This window comes from Aquarana catesbeiana, linkage group LG08, assembly GCF_042186555.1.
Source record: "Aquarana catesbeiana isolate 2022-GZ linkage group LG08, ASM4218655v1, whole genome shotgun sequence".
NCBI lineage: Eukaryota > Metazoa > Chordata > Amphibia > Anura > Ranidae > Aquarana > Aquarana catesbeiana.
In genome coordinates, this window is record NC_133331.1 from 96,735,034 (window position 1) to 96,757,906 (window position 22,873).

General features: G+C 40.8%; 1 protein-coding gene across 2 annotated transcripts in view; it reads left to right on the forward strand.

Annotated features, from left to right (window-relative positions):
* LOC141105945 (solute carrier family 2, facilitated glucose transporter member 9-like) overlaps positions 1–22,873 on the forward strand; it is a 106,118-nt gene that overhangs the window by 17,755 nt on the left and 65,490 nt on the right. The window contains exons 2-6 of one of the 2 annotated variants that reach the window (XM_073596179.1): positions 4,371–4,469; positions 8,003–8,163; positions 16,154–16,278; positions 19,761–19,906; positions 22,278–22,410. In XM_073596179.1, coding sequence (XP_073452280.1) covers positions 4,371–4,469; positions 8,003–8,163; positions 16,154–16,278; positions 19,761–19,906; positions 22,278–22,410 — 664 coding nt within the window. The remainder of the gene's footprint in view (positions 1–4,370; positions 4,470–8,002; positions 8,164–16,153; positions 16,279–19,760; positions 19,907–22,277; positions 22,411–22,873) is intronic. The other variant, XM_073596180.1, reaches the window with a different exon arrangement.

Consider the following 22,873-nt stretch of genomic DNA (forward strand, 5'->3'; position numbering starts at 1 on the left):
CAGTAAACTTATTTCAACTGCCATGAGCCTGGTTTGAAGTTATTCAAGTGGTGCATATTTGGTAACACCATTGCAAAAGGTTAACTCGCAAGGCAAAGTGGAGGTAGCTTCCACGGGTACCTGGTTGAGTGAAAGATCCTCCGGTAGCGAGGGAGCCGGTGTGCTGACTTCCTCTCTAGCTGTCTGTCTGCTCTCAGAGACCAAAGGAGACAAACATTACAGAGTTAAGACCTCAGGCACAAGAAGGAAAGCGTTAACAAGCTTGCATGTGGTCCACTATGTGCTCAGCAGGACTTCATTTTGTTACTGGGAGTGAGGTAATAGAGTTACACTGGACTGGTGGAGTGGGTGCAGGCTCTGCACATTCCTCCAAATGCAACATACATCAGTTACGTAAGTGTGTAGTGTCCTGCAACAAAACCTCTTACAGGTGAACTCTGTGTATTATTGTTGCACACAAGAGGCTCATCTCTGGGTTGGGGACTGCCTTAATGTTCGTAGTGAGAACACCTTCGGGTAAGGTTACCTGTAGTGGTACCCCCATAGGGGCTGCTGGATATTGTGGACCACTTGTCACCCTGCCCAGCCCGGAATTCACTTCCCAGTCACTCTTGAGACAATGAACAGTCCGTATGTTTGTTTGTTTTTTGTATTTTATTGAGAGATTTTGAACTTGGATAGGGTAAGGGAAATTATGGGATGAACCTCTATTTACAATTTTAGAGTTCCAGTCTCCTCCAGCACAACACTTATGTGTAGCCTGTTCCTCTCTCTCTTGTACAATACTTGGTTCCTAGTACAGCTAGCACACGGTTAGGCCTGACCCTGGTTTCAGCCAGGCCTTAGCATCTACCATTTGCAGGCAGGGACCCATGCCCCATTAGTGTAGCAACAAAAATAGGAAAATCTTTAGTGCTAGCTGACCTTGGTGGACTACTGTTCCCAGTCAGTCCTCTTCAGGTCCTGCCAACCCTCCTGGTTACAGCTGCCCAACTCCACTGCCCATGACATCAGTCTCTCCCGCTAGCTCTACTTCCATTTCAGACTGCACTGTGCCTGTCACTCACCAGCCCTCTGGCTGCACTCCGGTGGATCCCTTCTGGAGACTTGCCCGGCAACACTAAAGTAGAGGGTGCTGCATAGCCAACGTGAATGGGCACAGTAGACCTCGCCCACAGATGTCCTCTTCTCAAACCAAGAGATGTCCACTACTTGGCCTCTCTGCATCCCCGACGCTGCAGCAAAACAACCTGACAGCAGCCTGCTACACTGTGTAACTGTTACACCACAACCCCAGTTCTTGGAATAGATCTTCCTTTTTCTCCCACAGAGCTGTAGTAATGCTGGGATATGGAGTCCCTAAAGGCAATCTGTAATACAGGTTCAGTGTGTCTGGGGACTTTCCCCACAAGTTCCTCCCAGCAGGTTCTTTCCTTCCCACAATCCACAGCAGCTCAATTTCTTTTTCCTTTTTGTGATCCAGGGTGGTTGGCATGGCTTTCCTCCACCTCTCCCTGTTGCTGCATACAGTCCTGCAAATGACCAGTTCTCTGTCCTTCTCTCCTCACTGGCAGGACAGGAGAGAATAGCTGCAGCACTGGCTGTGTGTGAGTGGCTGCAGAATGTGTAACACTGTCAGTGACACCCTGGTCTGTGTAGCTTTAGTCCACATTTCACCTTGACTGGGTATACACACATATTGGCTGCTATCATATTCTCTGAACTCCTTTCCTGTGCATACTGTCTACCATTAAATCCTCCACATTCCTGTTGAGCACATACTGACCACAGCTATAACTTTCAAGTTACTGCCTGTTGTCTTATTCTCTTCTGCGCTTACTACCTATTGATACACATCCTGTACTCCTCTCCTGCACATTGGCCATCATCATTCCCTATGTACTACTTGCTTGAACATTCTGGCCACTGTCTTACCCTCCGCAATGCTCTCCTGCACATATTCATACCTCCCATCTTTCTGCGATGGAAATGAGGGACACCTATTAGCAAAAGTATGTAGGCATAGGACAACCCCCCCCCCCCCCCCCCCCCAGGAGAATTGTACAACAAAATATTGGTTAAACCCAATCTTCTTTTTTTTTTTTTTTTTTTTTTATAATACTATTCCTTTATTGGCTTTTGGAATTTTCAGATGCAACACTTTAGAAAATGGATGAAAGGTTTAGCATTGTAAATCACTTTTGGATAGATAAATAGTGCATTTTATATACAACTATAGATAAATAGTGCATTTTATATACAACTATATAATTCGGAACAAAAATGAGGGACAAATGAAGAGGAGAGAGGGATGGAGAGACTTGGTCCAAAATGAGGGACAGTCCTTCAAAATCAGGGACAGTTGGGAGCAATGCATACTGCATGCTAAAACACTTTTTTTTAGCAATGTTTCCAATATCCCAACCTTGTCCATTCTGGAACAGTTACACTTTTTGCTGGCCTGTATATTATATTTTTTTTCAAGCTTTTGTAATATAAATATTAAATATAAATATTTTTTTTCTTCAATCCAGCCAGTAGGCTCATATTTTGGCTCATTTTTATGCATCTACATCTGTTTGTTGCTTCCTCCAATGAAAAATAGCCTAATGTTTACAGAGTTTAGTAGCTCAAGCTGAAACTTACGCAAATCATTTTTTTTTATTGTGAACCCTGGAAAGAACTGGGAGCTACCATCAACAACTTTATTTTTAAAGGCGCAAGCTCTGAGGCTGTTTATGATCCTGATGCTGGCTCCAGTACTTGATGGGTCACTGACCATTATTAAATAGCAGCAAGGGTCACCTCTGACATGCTAGAAAGTGCTTTTCCAAAGAGTGGTGATGCTGGCTCAACTACCTAGTTAGTGGGTCACTGATTTGAAAGAAGCGCCCCTTAACTCCCCTTTCTGCATGTTTATTCTAGGTCAATTTAGGATAATGACCCTAAAGCCTATCCCCTTTACAGAGTCAATAATGATAGGTCTGGTGTTCTGTCCTTACAGGTGCTAAGTGGTTAGAAGCAGGGAACTGACCACTATGGAAAGTGGTTACTAGACAATAAATTCTCATTCATGCCACAAAGACTTTGGCCAGTGTTACTTCTTCCTTGCGTGACAAAAGTGATGATTGCCCTCTGTATAATAGGAGGCTGTATTGGCTGTTTGGGCATTTACCAGAGCACAATGGGAGGCAAAAGATATAACGGCTTTATTGGCTGGCCTGTGCTCAGGGTGCCCAGACACCATAATGCTGTTCTTAGAGGGATCCTGGTCAAATCAAACATACCAAAAATGGTCATATTTGTTGTCAACTGTTTTTGCTGCCCAAGTCAATTGCCTCTTTCTGCAAAGCTTTTCAAGTTGCTGTTCCAAACTATTTTTCCCCATTAATACTAGAGAGGAACCAGATGTATACACAATGTGACCACTCAGGACAGCATACGTCCCAAATTTAGCAATTTTATTGTCAAAGAAGCAGATAGGAGGAGAACTAGAGAGTAGCCCAACTGATCTCCCTGGGAGCTGTTGGCTGGCAATTGCTGCTTGCGAACAAACACCTACAAGTGTTGCCCAGTTTGACTGAAAATGGTTGTATTGGCTGACTGCAAACACATTGTTAATGGATCTTGTTATACAATGTTCTGCACTAAAAATATAATGTCATTAATTCTTGCCCTATCCTGCTGGAGCAGTGGCAAACCATTTTGGGCAATTGATCTTTTTAATTTTGTTTGACAATGGATGAGTGGATGTACAATTGTTTTGCAAATGTGACCATGACCATCAATTTCAAACGACCATTCTTCTCTCATGTCCTTGGTTGGTCAAACAGTGCTTTAGGGAACTCTGATAAAACATTAAGAGCTCCCCCCAATCAAAATAACATCATAGCCCACCGATAAGGCGCCAGCATGGGCACAGTTGCCCAAATTCTGCAAATGGACTGAAGCTTTTAAGTGTGAAAGCTACAGGAACACAGTTTTAAATTGCTGTAACCCTGTTTTTCACCACTATCACTACTGTGTGAAGGCTTTTCCTCAGATCACCTTTTACATCTCCTATTCGCAGCAATTTTATTGTATTGTGGAGAAAACCAGTCTTGCTCCTACTTTTTGTGATTTTTTTTTTTTTTTTTTTTTTTTTTTTTTTTTTTTTTTTTTCAAGGGTTAGTGTCTTATGCAGATAATCTTGGAAAGCTCCACGTTTTTCCTAAAAACACCTGATTATTTTTCAAACCAAACTGCTGTATCTGCTTTTTACCTGTGTCCTTCATGTGTGATGTGTTTCATGCTGGATACTTAGATAAATGGATACATAGATAAAACAAGAACTAACACATATATATATATTTTTTTTTTTATTCCTATAGAATTTAACATTTCCTTTGCTGGCTGTGTCTCTGCTCTCTTCTTTTGGGTCTTCTATGTTGTATGGCTACAACCTAGCAGTGGTAAATTCTCCCTCTGAGGTAAGTTTGATGGACAATGGCAGTTAATAATGTTGATGCCTTAAATGCCAGTTTAGCAGTCTGCCCTTTTTAAATACATTTTCACAAAAACTGAAGTGCAAGAAATACAAACATCAGTAAACATGTATATAGGTGAAACAAGGTGCTCAAACCACATTGTGACTGGATCAAGTCCATTTATAAACAACCTCATGGTAATTCTTAGTGGCAAGCGTTTCCCGCCTTCACCACATCAAAACACAAAGCTGCTTACCAGAAGCCAAGACCCCACAGGATGAAAGGTCTATGGCATAAGCAGCAGAAATGTAGCTTTTCTTTTATATGGAATCCAGTTGGATCAGCCAGGTAAAAATGCACCAGAGAGAAAGGAAGGGAGATCTTCTTAGTATAGTAAAATATTTACGTGCTTATTAAAAAACAAAGAGAAATGCTCACAAAGTATGGCACATTACCAGCGCATTCAACAAACACTGCTTGCTCTGGCCAGCGAGCCTGAAGGCATCACCACTGAGGCTCCTCCCTATGCGTTTCTTCACAACCAACGTCCCCAAGGAGCGCAAGCAGCAAAAGGCTTGTGCCATACTTTGTGAGTATCTCTTTGCTTTGCTAATAAATAAATTATAATTTTACTAAACTATGGAGTTCTCCATTCTTTTCTCTCTGGTACATTATTGCTTGGCCTTATTTTGATTGGAGTCCATATAACAGAAATGCTACATTCCTGCTGTCTGTGCTCTGTTATTGCAATCAATCTTCTTATCCTGTGGGGTCTTGGCTTCTGATAAGCAGCTTTGTGTTTTTAATGTGGTGAAGATTGAAGCACTTGCCACTAAGGACTACCATCACATTGGTTCTAAATAGACTTGATCCAGTTACAATGTGTCTGAGCACCTTGTGTTCACCTATATACATGTTTACTGATGTTTTTCTTGCACTGCATTAGCTTTGTGAAAATGTATTTAAGGCTGGGTTCACACGGGGAAATCCACATCCAATTCTCGTGTCAGCTCTCTATGACCAATGGATAGCCTCATGCATAGCCTGAATCTATCCACGGCCGCCGCTGCCACCCCCTATTCAGGCGCCCCGCCCCTTTTTCGGGTGCCTGAATTACAGTTGCGGGGGGTATTTTTGAAGCACCTGGTTAGAGCCATAGACTCTAATAGGCGTCAAAATAGCGTGACCTGCGAGTGCCATGCTTGGTGCTTGCAGTTTACCCAGGTGTGTTTAGAACAGCAAATGAATATTCGCTTTCCTAACACTGAACCTCCAATCAGGTGCTCGGGTCTGTTACCCATCGCCTCATAGGCGTCCAATCACAGCGCCTGTCGCTTCAGCCAATCAGGAGGAAAGGATGGGAGGGGACGCATGGCGGGCACCGCTCACCGCCGTCACCCGCTGCCCCACCGAGACAGGGTAAGTGCTGGGCAGACGGTGGGCGGGGGGGGGGGGGCACAGTGGCGGTGTTTGCTGGGACTCTGTGGAAGTGTTTGCTGGGGCACAGTGGCTGCATTTGATGGCACAGTGAGGCTGCAACTAATTTTTTTTTTTTTTCAGAATTTTTCAGTTTGTTTGCGCCCCCCCAAAACATTTTGAGCAACGGCTGCCACTGGCAAGGCCTACAGGGGAATGCATTATAGTAATATGGGGATCAACACAATAGTGACCTTGTGATGTGTAGGCACAAAATAGCAACCCTAACAATACATGCACTGCCAATAGAAAAATGTATACAACAGAAAGGAAAATGTCTTTTAGTTCTACTTTAAGTGTGACCTCCAGCAGAAACTTTTTTGTAGACCTTTTAAGTGACATTCGGAAGGGTTAGAATTGTTTGGGGGATTTTTCTTGTTGCCTACATTATCACTGGGGAGACCTCTCTACAGACACTAACAACCTCACAATGATTCTAAACCTTTCCCACTGTTAACTACTTGTGTTACCAGGAGAGGTAATCTGTTGAGCTCTACCCAAGTTCAAATCAATGTATTTGCAAGTTCAAGTAAATCATGAAGCAAATTATTATTATATTTTTTTTTTTTTTAAATCTGCTAAAGTTTAGAGAGACATTTTAAAAATAAACATTTTGCAATGATGAGTTAAAGTTTAATTGAAGCCAAAGCTCTTTATTTTAGTTTTGAATAAATCGGAGATTGGACCCCTGTAAATACTTTTTTTTTTTTTTTTTTTTCACTCTCTGTGGGGAGATTTTTAAGACACAAAAGGCAGAGAGAGTAGATCTTTCCAAAGTGAGAGCGATTCTTTCTGAAATTGTCACTGGAACACGTGTCTTCGAAACACTTCCCATATTCCTGTTCAACTGGCAAATTAATATATTCGATTTTCCCTCACTTTAAATCCTGGTGACAATGGTCACCAACATTTTCAAAAATTAACTACAGTACCTGTTATAGTCAGGTCTGGAAACCTGCATGGTTTTTATTCAGAACATTGGTAAAAAAGATAGAAATTGACTTCAGAATGCCTTAACAAAATCATTGTTCTGAATAAAAATATTGTTGGTCCCAGATCTGGCTGTAACAGATTGTTTTTCTAATCTCTGCTGATGTGCGTTTCACATGTAGCACCAGTTTGATCTACTCTTCTCAAGCTTGAGGCTAACTGTAACCTTTGGACTACCGAGTCATATGTGTGGTCATGCACACTAGAAAGGAATGTCAGGCGATGACCGTGCTTGTTGAAGGACCTCTAAACGTACATGCTGGCTTTTCCAAACAATCTTAAAAAAAAGTGTTGCAGGACCTAAGCAATTCAATATAATTGCAATCAATTAGATTTTCCAGTGTGCAGTTAATGTCTCTCATCCTAATGAAGATTTATGACAACTGTCAACTACTGTATATATTTCCTTTAGCTTATAACAGTAAAAGCACAGAACAAAAAGCTACACAAAACTATTTATAACCATCAGCATTTTTGTTTGAGGGTGCAGAAATTTTTACTTATGCTTACAAATGCTATTTGTGCGTCCTTTCTTATTTAATGTATACTTTGTTTCAGTTTAGTAAACCTTTAAGTTTTGGATTTTCATCTGTCAATTTTTCTTTTTGATTACATTTTAAAGCTATTGTTTTCCCTTGTAATGATGTATCTGATCTAATGTATTTGTGTTTAAAAACTATGGAATAAATATTAGAAGTGTGTCCTACAGCAACCAATTAGATATTACCTGTCATTTTAAAATAATAACATTTTTGTTTGTTGTTACACCTTTTCATTAGGTTTATTATCTGGAGTATCCTTAAAAAATACCATTGTGTAGAATTTAAACATTAATTGTCTAATATAACTTATAATTTTTTTTTTATATATTCATAGTATATCTAATTACATTCTAGATTTTCTGCATTTGTCCCCAGTAAATTAATGGGGATTCTTAGACCGTTATCAATTAATATTTTACTTTGTTTTAAGAGCAGCCATATAATAAAAAGTGGCTCTACATCTAAGTAATTTGCAGTCCAATTACATTATCTTAAAACCTTGATAATTTAGAGTTTCCTATTTTGCAGCATATTAAAGCATTTTACAACAGTACCTGGCACCAGCGATATGGAGAGTTTCTCGAGCAAAGTCCATTAACCATTTTCTATTCCTTGACGGTATCGGTGTTTGCAATTGGTGGAATGTTGGGCTCTCTGTTTGTTGGAGTTCTGGTATCGAGATTTGGAAGGTATGTTTGTTTTTAGTATTCACAATGTGTTATTATTTCCTGGGAACAATAAATTATGTAAATTTTGCAGCTCGTATCTTTGGTGGCTTATTTAAAAATTTAAAGGGTATATCCTGCAAAAAACACTTTTTTGGGGGGGGGATAAAGTAGGGAAGGACTAGAGTCCCTTTCAGCTTTTTACTGCTATTTGGGACTTTATTAGAAAGACAAACCCTCGCTCCCTGTCCTGCTGACAACATTTTAGCAGAAAGGGTGCAAGGGAAATTCTGCAACAAAAACCTAAACCTTTCTAATTGAGCCCCAAATAGTGATAAAAAAACAATTGGACTTCTAATCCTTCCCCATTCTATCCAAAACTAGAAGAAAAAAACATTTTGGCATGATATACACTTTAAGTTACAGTGCAATCAACCACCGTAATTTCAAACCTGTGAAAAGAAGAGCATAGTATGTTTTCAAACCTATGTAATATTCTGAATTGAATAATAGTTCTATAATAATAATTTGGGCGGCACAGTAGTGTAGTTGGTAGCACTTTTGCCTAGCAGTAAGAAGGGTCGCTGGTTCGAATCCCAACCATGACACTACCTGCCTGGAGTTTGCATGTTCTCCCTGTGCCTGCGTGGGTTTCCTCCGGGTACTCTGGTTTCCCACCACACTCCAAAGACATGCTGGTAGGTTAATTGGATCCTGTCTAAATTGTCCCTAGTATGTATGAATGTGAGTTAGGGACCTTAGATTGTAAGCTCCTTGAGGGTAGGGACTGATGTGAATGTACAACGTATATGTAAAGTGCTGCGTAAATTGACGGCGCTATATAAGTACCTGAAATAAATAAAATAAAAAATAGTCTTTTAATTTTAATTCTGTTTTCAAAGCCCTTGGCAGCTGTTTTTAACTCACAAGGATCCCAGCAAAAAGATCCTTCTATTACATTTAAACCTAAACTCCTAAACTTTATTCTGCTTTTATTTTGCCTTCTTTCCCGCCTCATCAACATGCATATGACATTCCTAAAAAAAACATTTTCTGTTTTCATTATGTATCCTATTTTACACACACTGACATCATCACTGGGTCTTTGTGCTTCTGCAATGCAGGCAGATCATGGCTGGTGGTAGGGGTCAGCAGGGAGTTTTACATAATCTGAAATCACCACAGAACCCCACCTTGCCCCAATACTCAGTACAAGAGTCCTAAGCCCTGATGCAAGCAGTAACTTCATGCTTGGAAGTAGTAATGCATATATGAAAATGCCCTGAATGGTGGATGTCATTCTGGAAGGGAGAGCATCCCTAGGCAATGCCCACATGTTATGCTGAGCCTCCATGATTGATAGAACTGAAATCAATAAATAAAAAGTGGCAGTAGGTCTGGGGAGGAATGGGCAAGATTATCTATCTGACTTGCTTCAGCTTCTGTTGCACACTCTGGAATCCTACATGCTGGAGTTCAGCTTTATCTACTTTTCTACCAACTTCAACACACCCCCAGCTGCTATAGCAGCATGGAGTGTGTTTAAATGTGTTAAGCTGTCAAAGGGCTTTTAGGTAGAAGTGATTTGGGTGGCTGTAAAACAAATCGATCACTTCCATGGCCCACCAGACTTTCTAGGCTCCGCTGTCCCACTTGCAGACCTGGGACCAGCATGGAGGGTGGAACGGAGGGAGACCCATCAATGCCCATTCATTGATTTCCCCTCCCTCCGGTGAATGAACATGGAAGGGACATGTTCTACATAACCTCCAGGTTCAGCTGTCCCTTTTCCTGGCTCCTGTCTAAACTGATAACCTGTAAAGGCTTTTAAAGCAACACCTATGGACAATTTTGGGTACCAAAGTTTATCACTCTTTCCTTGGTGACTTGACTTATTGGGTATCTATTTACTCATCAAAACCTCATCTTTTATATTTTGCCAAAAATTGATTAACATATTGTGTTTTGTGTGCAAAAGATCAACTTTAGAGCATTTTTTGCTGAAAATTTGCATTTGATAAACATGTGCTGATATTGTGTGACATAAAGTGCAATTACCATCATTTTATTCTTCATGTTTTTTTTTTCCAGAAAATGTATATTTGAGAACGGGATTAACTAACTCTTCAGGCCTAAAATGTGCATTTTAACATGTGTGCAAATACTGGCTCTGGTACCAAAGTGGTTAAAGCCTTTGCGTAGGGGCAGTGAATGTATTATACAACTACAGCAAACTATCAGACAATGAATGATTGGCATGCCAAACACTGCATTTGAACACATATTCTCCTTTGAGACATCAAACATCCTCTAAAGGCAGATTCATACCTCTGTGTTTTGGTACAGTATTAAGAATCTAGTCTGCCACACTTGTTACCAGCAAAACCCACCTTTCCCAAGAAAAAAATGCATGTGCAATGTGTTGAAAATACAAGGAGACTGCAGTAGGGTGCAACTGGGAATAACTCTCCTGCATTACACACAGGTAAAGAAATGGGGTTCCCGGGTCACCAGATTGACAAAAAGTTAGTAAGGTAGACTGGTTCAGTACTGCAATGCTTGGACCCTTGTAGGTACATTTCTGACAAAGTAGGATCTGTTACCTGAACGCATTTCAAGATTTAAAATGTAAGAAAAGCCTAACTATATTTTTAAAAACATCACCCCCATTGTCATCTATCGTACCTGTATTTTAATCTGCTCTGGTCCAGTTATGTGATCCCACAGCTCTCCCAGCTACCTTGTGTCTGTGAGTGGCTGCTGCAAAGGAGAGGAAGGAGCACTCACAATGGATGGGCTATGGAAGCCTATGGGTGACGTCAAGGCTCCTAGAATTTAGAACATTGTTCAGAGTGCTCCCATACATACTGCAGGATCATGTGACCAGACTGGAGTTGATTAAAAATAGGTAAGTACACAAATCTTTTTTATACAGGATAGGTAGGAGAAGGGTGGAGAGAACACTTTTTAAGAATATTATAGTTAGGCTTTTCTTTCAATTTTGTTTTCAGTTCTGACTGCAGTGTACATTGAAATCACTTTGTTGTTCTGGGAAATGTGGAACTCTGGTTCTAAACTGAAACCTTAATCTTTGCTAAAAGTTAGCAGTCTTTTTTTTATTCCAAACATGAGATGGAAGATAGAAAAGATGCAAAACCAGCCTTACTGCCCTCCAACATCTGACTTACGTAAAGTTGAGTATTTGCGTAAATCTAGTAATTTATGATAATGCTCCTCAAATGTTGATAATTCAAGGGTTAATTGAAGGGTAAGACCTCATTGGATGCCACTTAAAAGTTAAAGTCCTTCATCTCTGTAGGATTTATTAGTTCTGTGCCATTCTCATTCACAGTAATGATCACACACAGACAATTAATATCCATGGGATAGCCAAGTTGCTCACATCAATAGCAAGGCTGTGTATATGATGAGAACATATTGTGACTAGCCGAGCAGAATATAGTTTACTTCAAACCTCATCCAAGGCTGCCTGCTATCTTCCATTCCAGATTAACCACTTTCTCACACTATTAACCCAGGCCTTTTCATTTACATAATGGGTTTCTCTTAATGGCAGGAGCTTGCACTTCTACATAATAACACTTTATACTGCTTTATCAGATCAGGCCTTATGTTTGTCTAACACATACATTCTAATTGTAGCACTACCCCCATAGAAGCTTCTGGTAGATGAAGGGTTTCCCTACTGTTTACAGTGATGACCCATCCTGAAACTGGACCCAACAATAGACCAATACATCAATGGGCTTTATTAAAAACAGAAAAGAGGTGGTTAACAGGCTTGACAATAGTAAATGTAGTCGTTTAATGACAGTAGCAGAATTCAATATTACAGCAATTTGAAGAGTATTTATGTTCGTCTTCTGTATAACCACCGAAAGACCTTGCCCAAAATGCACTGGGCAATTGGAGAACAATGCTATAATTACCATGCAATAAATATCCCCAATAAAGAGCAAGGAGAATGCAGCTAACTATTAAGGGCCTATCCAGAAGTTACTGGACCCTCGCCTCTGGCCAGTAGGTAAATCTGCCCCAAAATTTGTAATTGTCTGTGCTATCATCTGGGCAGCTTTGTAAACAAAAAAAGCCACCCCCTCCCTTTCATTTATCGCCCCAGTCTCACAAAATATTGAGATACCTGCTAATGGAAGAAACCTTACAATCATTTGAAATGTATCTTCTTTTTATATTTAATGCATTTTCCACAATATTTTGCAACAAAATAGAAGAAACATTTACCCCTACTTACTGTAAATATTACCATAAGGATACTACTGTCCCAACTGCCCCATTGTTAATGGTGGGGCCCCTATAAAGTTAACATTGGAGTGCTTAACCTTCAAGTGAAGGTATTTGTAATCCACAGAGATAAGGGGGTATCTTTGCAAAGTGTTTCAGAGAGAGACAGAGAAGGGATTGGTGGGTTCTCCATTAATTAAAACTCTACCAGCAGCAGTAGTGTCCCAGCAAGCGTAGGCAAAATTAAACGCATACAAGGATGGCCAAATGCAGATCACACATTCAACATCTGGCAAATACTCTCATTGGATGTAGTCTGTTGTCTGATGGTTGCTTCTTAATGCTGGATAGAGGCAGATTAGCAACTGGCCACCAATGGGCACAAAATCATTTTTGATCAACTTGGGTACAATCAACCTGCTCATACATAGTTCCAATTTAGTCCGTTTCCCTCTGAATTGATTGAGATTCAAACCATGGCTGGCTTTAGTGTTTTCCACTGTAGAACTATGCTAATCTCTTTTTAAAAAACAATTCCAAGTTATAGGGTTACGACTAGACATTTCCCCCGTCCCACATGAGTGCACATTGTTCCTGAGGTGCCAATTGCCGTGTAAGGGTGTAAACAGGTGCATGCAATGGATTTACTGCATCATGTTTTTTTTTTTTTTTTCTACTATTATGGTTTTGATTAGTTTGTTTGTATTCCTCTTTAAAACTGTAAATCCAAATGAGTTAACTGCAATGTTTAGTTGTGCTTGCCCTGCTAGGGTGGTACTCCCTGGGAGGAAAGGGTTAACACTGCTGCTGCAGGTTTTCCTGGGCTTTTTCAGAAGTATTGCCCTCTGGTACCTCTATGAAACTAGAGGGGGGGGGAATCACACCTCAGGGGCGCTGTAGTAAGACGGTTGGAGGTACGGTTTCAGGCCTTGCCACTTAAGGAACAGAATGCTGCTAATTATGTGAACTACTACTTGCAATTAACCACCCCCGTGGGAACACAGCTGGGGGCTTCGGGGATATGAATTTATGCCACTGCTAAATGGACTTTGGGATTTGAGTACTTTTGTCACCTTTTATAAAGTATGACTACATCATGGGCATTCAGGGGCACCAGACGAACAGCACTTAACAAAACAGGTACATATTGAAGATGTCATGTGAATTGTTTGTTACTTTTTGTACAGCTTCAGTAAAGAGCATTTATTGTTCAACTTGGCCTGGTCTGAAGTTACTTAAAGTAATACTAAAGGCTCCATTTAAAAAAAAAAAAAAAAAAACAAAAAACAAAAAAACAACAAATGTGTTATGCTTACCTGCACTGTGCAATGGTATTGCACAGTGTAGCCTCAATCCTCCTCTTCTCTGGTCCCCCCACCAATACTCCACGTGCCCCCATAGGAAATAGGAAGCCACTTGCTATAGGGGCACTCGTGTGTGTGTGGTGTGCTCACTTTCAAGCCCTGTTCTGTGTGTCCATAAAACACACAGAATGGGGATCTGCCCCGCCCACCAGTCACTCTTCATGGGCTGTGATTGACCAATGGCTCCCGCTTCTGCGTCTCAGCAAATGAGGAGGCAGAGAACTGGGACAGCAGCAGCTCTCGGGCACATTGCTGGATCAAGGTCAGGTATGTATTTAGGGGGGCTGTGGGGAAAGCTGCACACTGAAGGTTTTCTACCTTCATGCATAGAGTGCATGAAGGTAAAAAACCTTCAGCCTCTACAACCACTTTAAGGACACCCTTAAAGGGGTGCTATGCATGTATGGCATATTATAAAAAACAGGACCTAAAATATGAACAAGAGGAGATAGAGAAGATACAGTTTCAATGCCTATATGGAGGAGGCTGGAGGCTAAATTGGCATTGCTAATGACTACTGTACTAGTCTAGTGTCATGTTCATGCAGCCAGCCTGGAAGCGGTGACATGGCAAAGGTGACGGAGGCCCTTGTAGTGAAGGAGCTTTTGTGCTTAGGCTCCTTCTCTCGCAATTTTTAATACTGGGTCTGACCTCACTGCACAGGGCATCCTAGGAACCCATCCTGGGAGTCATGGAAAACGGAGTGAAGCCTCAGGAGAAGAGCAAGCACGAGTGATGTACATCCTTCTAATATTCAAGTGAAACATACATTTTAATGTCACTGGAGTGAGGGGATGGGTTACTGGGCTGGTGGAGTCCTGGTACAAGCTCGGCAGTAGTGTCTCAGAAATGCTGCACAATACAGAGAGGGAAGAGTTACGAAGTGTATTGAAGAACTGTTATCCATTGTGCATAGAGTGTAGTGAAGAACTAATATTTAGAGTGAACAATGTAAAGAGTACAGAAGCTGGGCCAAGGATTACAAGGAGTTAATTGTGTTCTTATGGAGAAGATTTGCTTTGGAGAGCTACGTTAACTTCAACCTTGCATTAAACGGCAGCCTCAGCCCACCTTTAGGGGCATTAGTGAGCACTTTCTCTGGGTTTTTGCATAGGCGCTGGAAGCTTGGCCCAAAAGGGGGCTTGTGATTGGTTAGGTGTTGCTGCTAAACTGTACACATCACCACCCTGCTTCTTCTTGAATAAGCCATCTACCCAGCTGCTGTAGATGGAACCCTCCGCCACATTGTGTCATACTCCTAGCCATAGGGCTGCTCACGACCACCTTGGCCGTAGGCCTTATTAGTTGAGAATAAAGGGATGACCACACAACAATGCATTTTCCACACTTTATTGTGACTTTCTAAGTTTTCTATGACATCTAACATCACATTGACATACTAGCAGAAATCTTTGGTGTGGATCACCATACACAGGAGTAGACATTCTGTAGTTGTCATTTAGACACGGAACACCAGCACATACTTTTGTAAGTCATCTTTCCTGAGCTCCACAGAATTGGGAGTACCCCAGGTATACTATGTCCACAGCATTCAGCTTCCATTACTGAGTTTAATCAAGGTGCTCTCATTAATCTACCAGTCTCTTCCAATGTCCCTGGCATAGCTCTGCCCAGCCAGGCAAGTTCCCAGATGGCGCAATCATTCAAGAGTGTACTAGTACTCACAACAGAGGCTCTGGCCTGGCCTAAAAGGCCTTTTGCACCCCATTTATGACTCACGGAAGACCATAAAAAGGGTCAAGATGCCTACAGCTGTTCCTACTGCATTCAGAACCACTTTGCCTGGGATTTCAGCCTTCTAGAGCACCCTTTAGGTCAGTAGCCAATTACATCCTAGTAGCACTGGGGTGTTTGGCTCTTATGTTCAATCTCACATGACCCCTCCCATCCTGGCATTTTATATAAGTACTAACTCCACTCCGTTACATCACTAGAGGAAGGTTTTCCTAGGAAAGGGGCCTAACACCCAATTACCACTTTTCCTTTACTATACTATATTGGGAACAGAGCCACCTAGTAGCAAGCTAGCTGTAACTGCCTACTATACCTGAACATTCAATCTGGGGGATGGAGGAGGCATCTAAGCTTGTATAAATGCAGATTTTGAGAAAGTGGTATTTGTATAGGAATTTTACATGGAATCTAGCAGTGACTTGCAGAGGTGAGCACTAAAGTTACCATATGGTTCCTAGTATCCAGGAGAGGGGGTAAGTTTAACAAGTTTAGACAGAGAAAAAGTTCTCAGAATGATTTTGACTTCACAGTTGCTGATCTATACTCTCATACAAAACTTCAATTGTTTCTGAAGCTCCTGGTATAAGTCCATTCACTGGCTAATGGTCAGTACTGTTAATTATGTCCTGCAGGAAAGGAACAGTGATAAAGAGCTCCCCATTGGTCTTCATAGCCGGTGCTTTGATGGGTTTTAGCCGGATTTTAGGGTCCCCAGAGATGGTGATCATTGGACGGTTTATCACCGGCATTCACTCAGGTAAGGCCTCCTAATTGCTTGTAGCACATACTCATAAAGCAAAAAACATAACCATTTATTGTGTCCCTTCGCTGCAGTGATACTGAAACGCCGATTCTGAATGTCTAATAAAATTGCTTTTCAGTCCAGATACTGTAATCAAGTGTTATAACTCAAACTTGCCTGCTTCCTGGACTTGTCCAACTTATTTTAGAAGGCAAAAAGCAAATATGTAAGATGCAGCCCTCTATAGCCAATGAAAATAATTTTTCCATCAGTACTAAAATTGAATTGGTTAGTGTGGGTTACTCCATTTGACATCTATTGCTCTGTGCAGCCCCTTACTTTTAAAATGTATCGGTTACAAAAATAACTTTTTCTTTTTTTAAAAAAGGTGAAGCCTAAGGCAATGCAAAAAATTATGGATTTTATTTATAGTACAAAACATGCCTGAATGGGAATATCCTGTGTTTATAGTTCACTCCAAATGCAATTTTTTTTTTTTTTTTTTTTTTTTTTTTACGTAAATTTTATGCAGCAACCTAGTGTAAAATCCTGTACTTTAAATTGCATAATATGCAGGCTGGAAATATATCTGTGGCAATGGCTCTTTTTTGTTGGAGCTCTCAGCCCTGGGTCCCATACTGTTTTGTCGTGGAGTTTGTATGTTTTCCCAAGTTTTTGTTGAGTTCCTGACCCAAAAACAAAATTGTTGACTTGGTCTTGAATGTGTTTTTGTGTAGGCTTTAAAGTATCAGCCAATACATTAATATTTTGGCTCTATTAAACTGGGGAAATAATACTTTTGGTGTTCTTGCCTTTTAATGTCCACCAAAGCAGAATGAGAAATACTGCCTTTCATCCAGTGAGAATCTTTTTTTATTGTTGCATTTTTATTTAGAGGAAAACAGCATTGTAAATGGATTTTCTCTTTTTTTCGGGATGGTGGATGTGTAACTCATAGGTTGCAAAAACAGGTGTTCACTTTAATGGACAAGCATATTTACACGAAATAGCACAAACATTTGTTTACACAATATTCCTGTTTCTTGTTTTCCTCACATAGGCTTCCTTTTCCTTGGCTTCTCTACCCTGCATTTGTTTACACATGCCTCCCCCTTCCTTCACTTTGTTTACACATGCCTCCCCCTTCCTTCACTTTGTTTACACATGCCTCCCCCTTCCTTCACTTTTGTTTTACACATGCCTCCCCCTTCTTTCACTTTTGTTTTACACATGCCTCCCCATTCTCCACCTTGTTTATGCGTGCCTCCCCTTCCTTCCCCTTGTTTGTAATTTAAGCCTAGAGCGAGGGCATTAAAGAACAAATCCTTGTGAATAGGTAAAAACCATTCACTCTTAGGCCGGCCCTACACATACAGTGATGCGGGAATCCCTCCTGCCGGGCCATTATCTTCTCTTGGCGGGCCATTATCTTACGGCGGGGCGGGGGAAGCAGTCCAAACCAAGAGAAGACCGTGACTGTTGCTAGTGGCTATAGCAGCCGCTGGCAATAATCGAAAGAGAATCTGGTAGGCTGGTTGTAGCCAAGTTGATCAATTTGGTATAATCAGCCTGGCTATTAATGGTTCAAAGCCATGTATGACCGGCCTTAGTTCACTATTTGTTTCTCTTTAAAAGTAATAAAACAATCACATGCAGCTAGTGCATTTACCCAAAATTGGTGCTTATATTGGACTTTCATAGGCCACTTAATGTTAAATTTAGACTTCCATTAGCAGTTCCTGAATTGTGTTTAAATATAGATGAGATGAGGTTTTTAGCAGAGGAGAGAAAACCATAATTTTCATGATCCTTACTAGTAGTTCGAAGAGCAGGACAGTGGTGGAAGTTCCAGTAAAAGTGAACTTTTTACATAAATTTTTATATCAAGTTTACAAATCTGGAATCGGTAAGTATTATATATTTTTTTAAGGGTTTGGGCTAATTTAACCCTTTAAGAGACAATGTCAGTGCTTGGATACAGTATGTTGGTCTTGTGTAGAACCTGTTATATTCCTACAACCAGTTAAAACGTTTGATTTGGATAGAGGGACATGTTTGAGCCTCTGTCAGGCATTTATTATTCATGTGTCAGTTTTGGGGAGATTTCCTTTATTTCTGTTGGGAAGTGAAGGGAAATCTATCCAACAGGGACACAGACAAAAAACATTTGTTAGTAGAGTGAGGACGCATAAGAACTTCTGACAAGGATTTACTTCTTTTCCATGTCCCAGCGGCAGCTGCTATAACAGGAAGTAAGGAAAAAATACCCAACAGGGTCACAAATGGGAAACCTGACTATTTTAATTCTTCCCCTCCATCCATTCCCAAACTAAAAATCTTTAGCAGCAGCTGGGCTTAATGCTTATCTTCTGACCATATAACGTTCTGACAACATAAACTATTTGTAGCATCTCATTTAGGTTTTCGTGAACGTTTGGAGACATGATTTTGGTTAGCCTGGACAACTGACATTGGATCAATTGTTTGACCTCTTTTGAAAAGCTATCTAAATCCAAGAACAAACCTTTAATTTCAGCTTACCAGTCCGTAAATGCTTCATTAGTTTAAAATTTTCAGGCTCAGTACTGTCCTTACAGAAAAATACCCGCTTATCTGCTGGAAATGCAGTGCCTTGTCACTTCCTGTGAGCTGAACTCAAATAACATCAGCCTTCCCTGATATCTCCTACGAACTACTGACCTCACTCCCCCAATTTTGAGATGAGGTGGTGTTTGGAGTCCAAATCAGTAGAGCAGCCTAGGATGACAACTTTATACCTCTCTAAATACAGTACAGTAATTGAATGTTGTTACCCTAAGACAGGAAATATGAAACGGGTAGGATCTACAGATGGTGATAAAAAGGGGGTGGGGCCTGAAAAAAAAATGAAGGCAGCAACCACCTCGAAAGAAAGGCTGGCCATATATTATACAATTTTCTTCAATTTATTTTGGATTTACCTTTCATCTGTGTAGTGCAAGGGCCTGCCTGATTGCATACAAATTGAAAGTGTTTAGGTTCGGCCCTTATATTATATGGTTTTGGTGAATCTAAAAGAAAATTGCACAATAATTGTATACAATAATTGTACACTGTATGGCCAGCCTAAGGACTGGTAAGTGTCAATGTACCACATTTTTGTTCTTCAGTTTTAATATGCTTACAGTCTCTTTAAACTCTTCACACATGCACAAACAAGATCACAAGATGGAGGACTTTCTTGCATGCTCAGTCTGCACAATAGTACTGTATTACATCTTACAAGTTGTGTGTCTTACTGCTGTCTAAACTCAGTATAGCAAGTGCTAAGGTGTTTCTTCACCATGTTACTAATACTTTAATCAGTAAAAAGTATGCATGGAATGCTACAAAAATCTGCTAAATGCAAACCTTTAAATGACTGGACCTTGCAGATTCTACCAAACTTGTATCTTTGTTGGGTGTAAATGTCAGATTTGCTTTTGTATTAACCCCTCAATAAATTATCTTATTTGCAGGCATTTCCCTCAGTGTGGTTCCTATGTACTTAGGAGAAATTGCCCCGAAGAATCTTCGTGGATTTTTGGGTCTGATGCCAAGTATTTTTATCTGTTTAGGAGTATTTTCTGCGCAGGTTCTTGGCCTACCAGAGCTACTGGGTCAGGTTTGTTGGTCATGTGTACTGTAATTTTAAAGAGGTTTTTAATTTTTCCTGAAAAAAAATTAGAATTTTATAGTTCATAATGGACATTCTAAAAATAGGTTGTTTTTTAATTGGTTTAATACGTTCACTCAAATTATAACTCCAGGAATGAACTTTTCTTCAAACATACAGATGTAAATATCCATATCTAATATCTGGAGGATCCTCTGGGGTTGCTGAAAATCACTGCAGTAGTCCTTGCTATGTACAGCGATAGCCATGACCTTTTGGGTGCTGCTCCAAGTACTTCCTCTCTGCACACTGAACCCAAACGATTGATTGTTTGACACTCCTGAAATTCAGTGAATGCCTTGTTTTTTTTTCAGTAAATACAATGCATTCTCTGATTGGACGAAGTGGGGAGTAGGAGATGATGATGATGGCACGATTTGCACCTCATCTAATGAGAGAATGACTTGTATCCATTAAAACACCTAGGAGAAATTTTCGAATGATGGTGGTGCAGTTTGTGTGCAGAGGGGAAGCCGCTTGAGCATTACCTGGAAGATTGGGGCTATCACTGTATGTAGCACAGGCTAACACAGTCATTTTCAGCAAACCCAGCAGCCCATCAGATATGGATGCTTACATCAAGCCAAGCTGGGCCATATAAGTTTGCAAAAAAAACAATAACTGGAGTTCTGCTTTAGGCTACCCTACTTTCTAAATGTCTTAAAGCTGTTGTGCTGTAAAGAAGATAATAAAACCTACTGAATACCTTTTCATTTTTTCTAAAGCACACTATTCCCAAACCACTGCCATTTTTTCCCAAATAAAATACATTTTTGTTAATCCTTTGTTGCATCTCAGTGCTGATCTCCTGCAATCTCTCTGGGGCCATTTCCTGTCTACATGCACTCTGGTGAGGCTGCATGGCATTTCCTATTGAGGGTTTCCTGGTGGTGACAACAGTGGACCATGCCTGCAATATGTGAGTTGAAATGGCCACTTTTAATCTCCATCAGAATCCCACATGACACAATGACAAAGTAAAAGCAAAGTTATAAGACAAGGACAAGAAGTATTGTCACCTTATAACAAGAAGTGCCTGAACAAAGACCTTCATGTCAGATTCACTGTATATTAATTTCATGAAAACTGCAGATTTAGAAATATTGAATTTTTTTTTTTTTTCTTCAAATGACAACATGGTAAAGCTAATAAATGATAGTAAATTTACTTAAAGGAGAAGTCCAGCCTTAGCTTTTTAGACTGGGCTTCTCCTCTGGGTCACAGGAGTGCAAATCGTTTTGCTCTCCTGTGACCCGTTTTCAGTGGAGAGTGGTCTGAAGTCCGTCGAGGCAGCACATCTGGATCCGCCACCTGCCTTGACCAATGGCAGTCTCAGCGAGCCACTCCCTGCTCCTCCACAGCTCATCGCTCCAATGAGCGTGGAGGAGCAGAGCAGGAGTGATGCTGACTAACAGTCAGCATTGCTCTGCTTGGGGAGGAGTGAGAACCGAGCCATCAGCAGTGTTCAGTGGCTTGATTCTCAGGGGGACAGCTGCAGCATCAGTCTGATGCTGCATCCACCTAGGCAAGTATGATTAGCCAAAAAAAAAAGAAAACCATAGTTCTCTTTTAAGGGTCAACTAATCTGTCTAATCACTGCACCCTTCTCAATATCACAAAGTAATTGCGCTTTTTTTTTTTTTTTTCTGTCTGCATGTCTATTTTTTGCGAAGGCTTGCAGAATGCTGCAGAGCTTTCTTTCTTGGGCCTGCATGTGAGTTTTGGGTGATGGAATGTGTATGCTTTCTAGCTGCTATAACTTTCCCCAGTTAGGAAAAGCCAGAGAGGTGGAACTGGCACAGGAACAGCTTGTGAAGAATGGCCACCTTGCAGTGGTAACTGAGAGATGCTGATAGAAAGTCTAGAACAACATACTCGGAGAGGCACTGGGAACTTTTAAGCTTGCATGTGTGGTTTTATAGCAACCAATTCTGTTCTTCCTTTGCTGTGCCAAAAAATGAAAAGGTAAATCTGATTGCTTGCTGTAGTGTAGGACAAACTAAAAAATTGTTCTGATGAAAGGAGACCTGTGAGAAAAGAGGTCAAGGTTTCTTGTGGAATATAGTACCTGACCTGCTTCCAGGTGTTGCAGTCTCAAATATTAGTGGAAGATAAATACAGGCAACAAAGTCTTGCTTCCGAAACCCTCTTATTATGCAATGAGTGCATATGGCTGAAGAGCTTATAGGGAGTTAATTTGCCATTGTTGGCAATACTGCTCTACTTCAGACTCCTGCTTGTGATCTAGAAGGTATTTTTGTTAGCATGTAAAATACTCTGTGCAGTCCTTTTCTATTCTTACAAAATGTTCTCTCAACAGGATGCCAGCTGGCCCTTGTTCCTTTCCTTGGTGGCGATACCCACTTTCGTGCAGATTTTGATGTTGCCTTTTTTCCCAGAGAGTCCTCGCTATCTTCTCATCGACAAGGGCAATGTGCATGCTACAATAGCTGGTGAGAAACAAGCCTTGTTACACCCTCTGAAGACACTGGGGGTGTTCATTTGTTGAAAGATGAAACTTACAAAAAATGTGTAGCACTAACTCACGGTGGAGCTGCTTATTTTTAGCGGGCTGTTACCGTCACCTTTTTACCTGTAATTTCACCGGTACCTGGTCTAGGGTTCCGTTGAGTTTATTATCAAACAATGTAGGCACCAGTCACTTGAGTATTTTTTCCAATGCTTTAATGGGAGATAACTGGAAGAAGTAGCAGGAAAGAGGTAGAAGGAGAGTTGCAGGGAAGTTCAAATACCTTTTCTTGGTGTAGCACTAAGGACTTGAAATCTTTGGGATGAATGTATCCTCAGCTCAGGAATAAATCTTTGCCCGCCCGGATAGGTCTCTCTCACTAACCCAGCAGCCGGAATGCAGCACGAACAAAAAGTCTCTGCCACAGACTTGATTGAAATAAAACC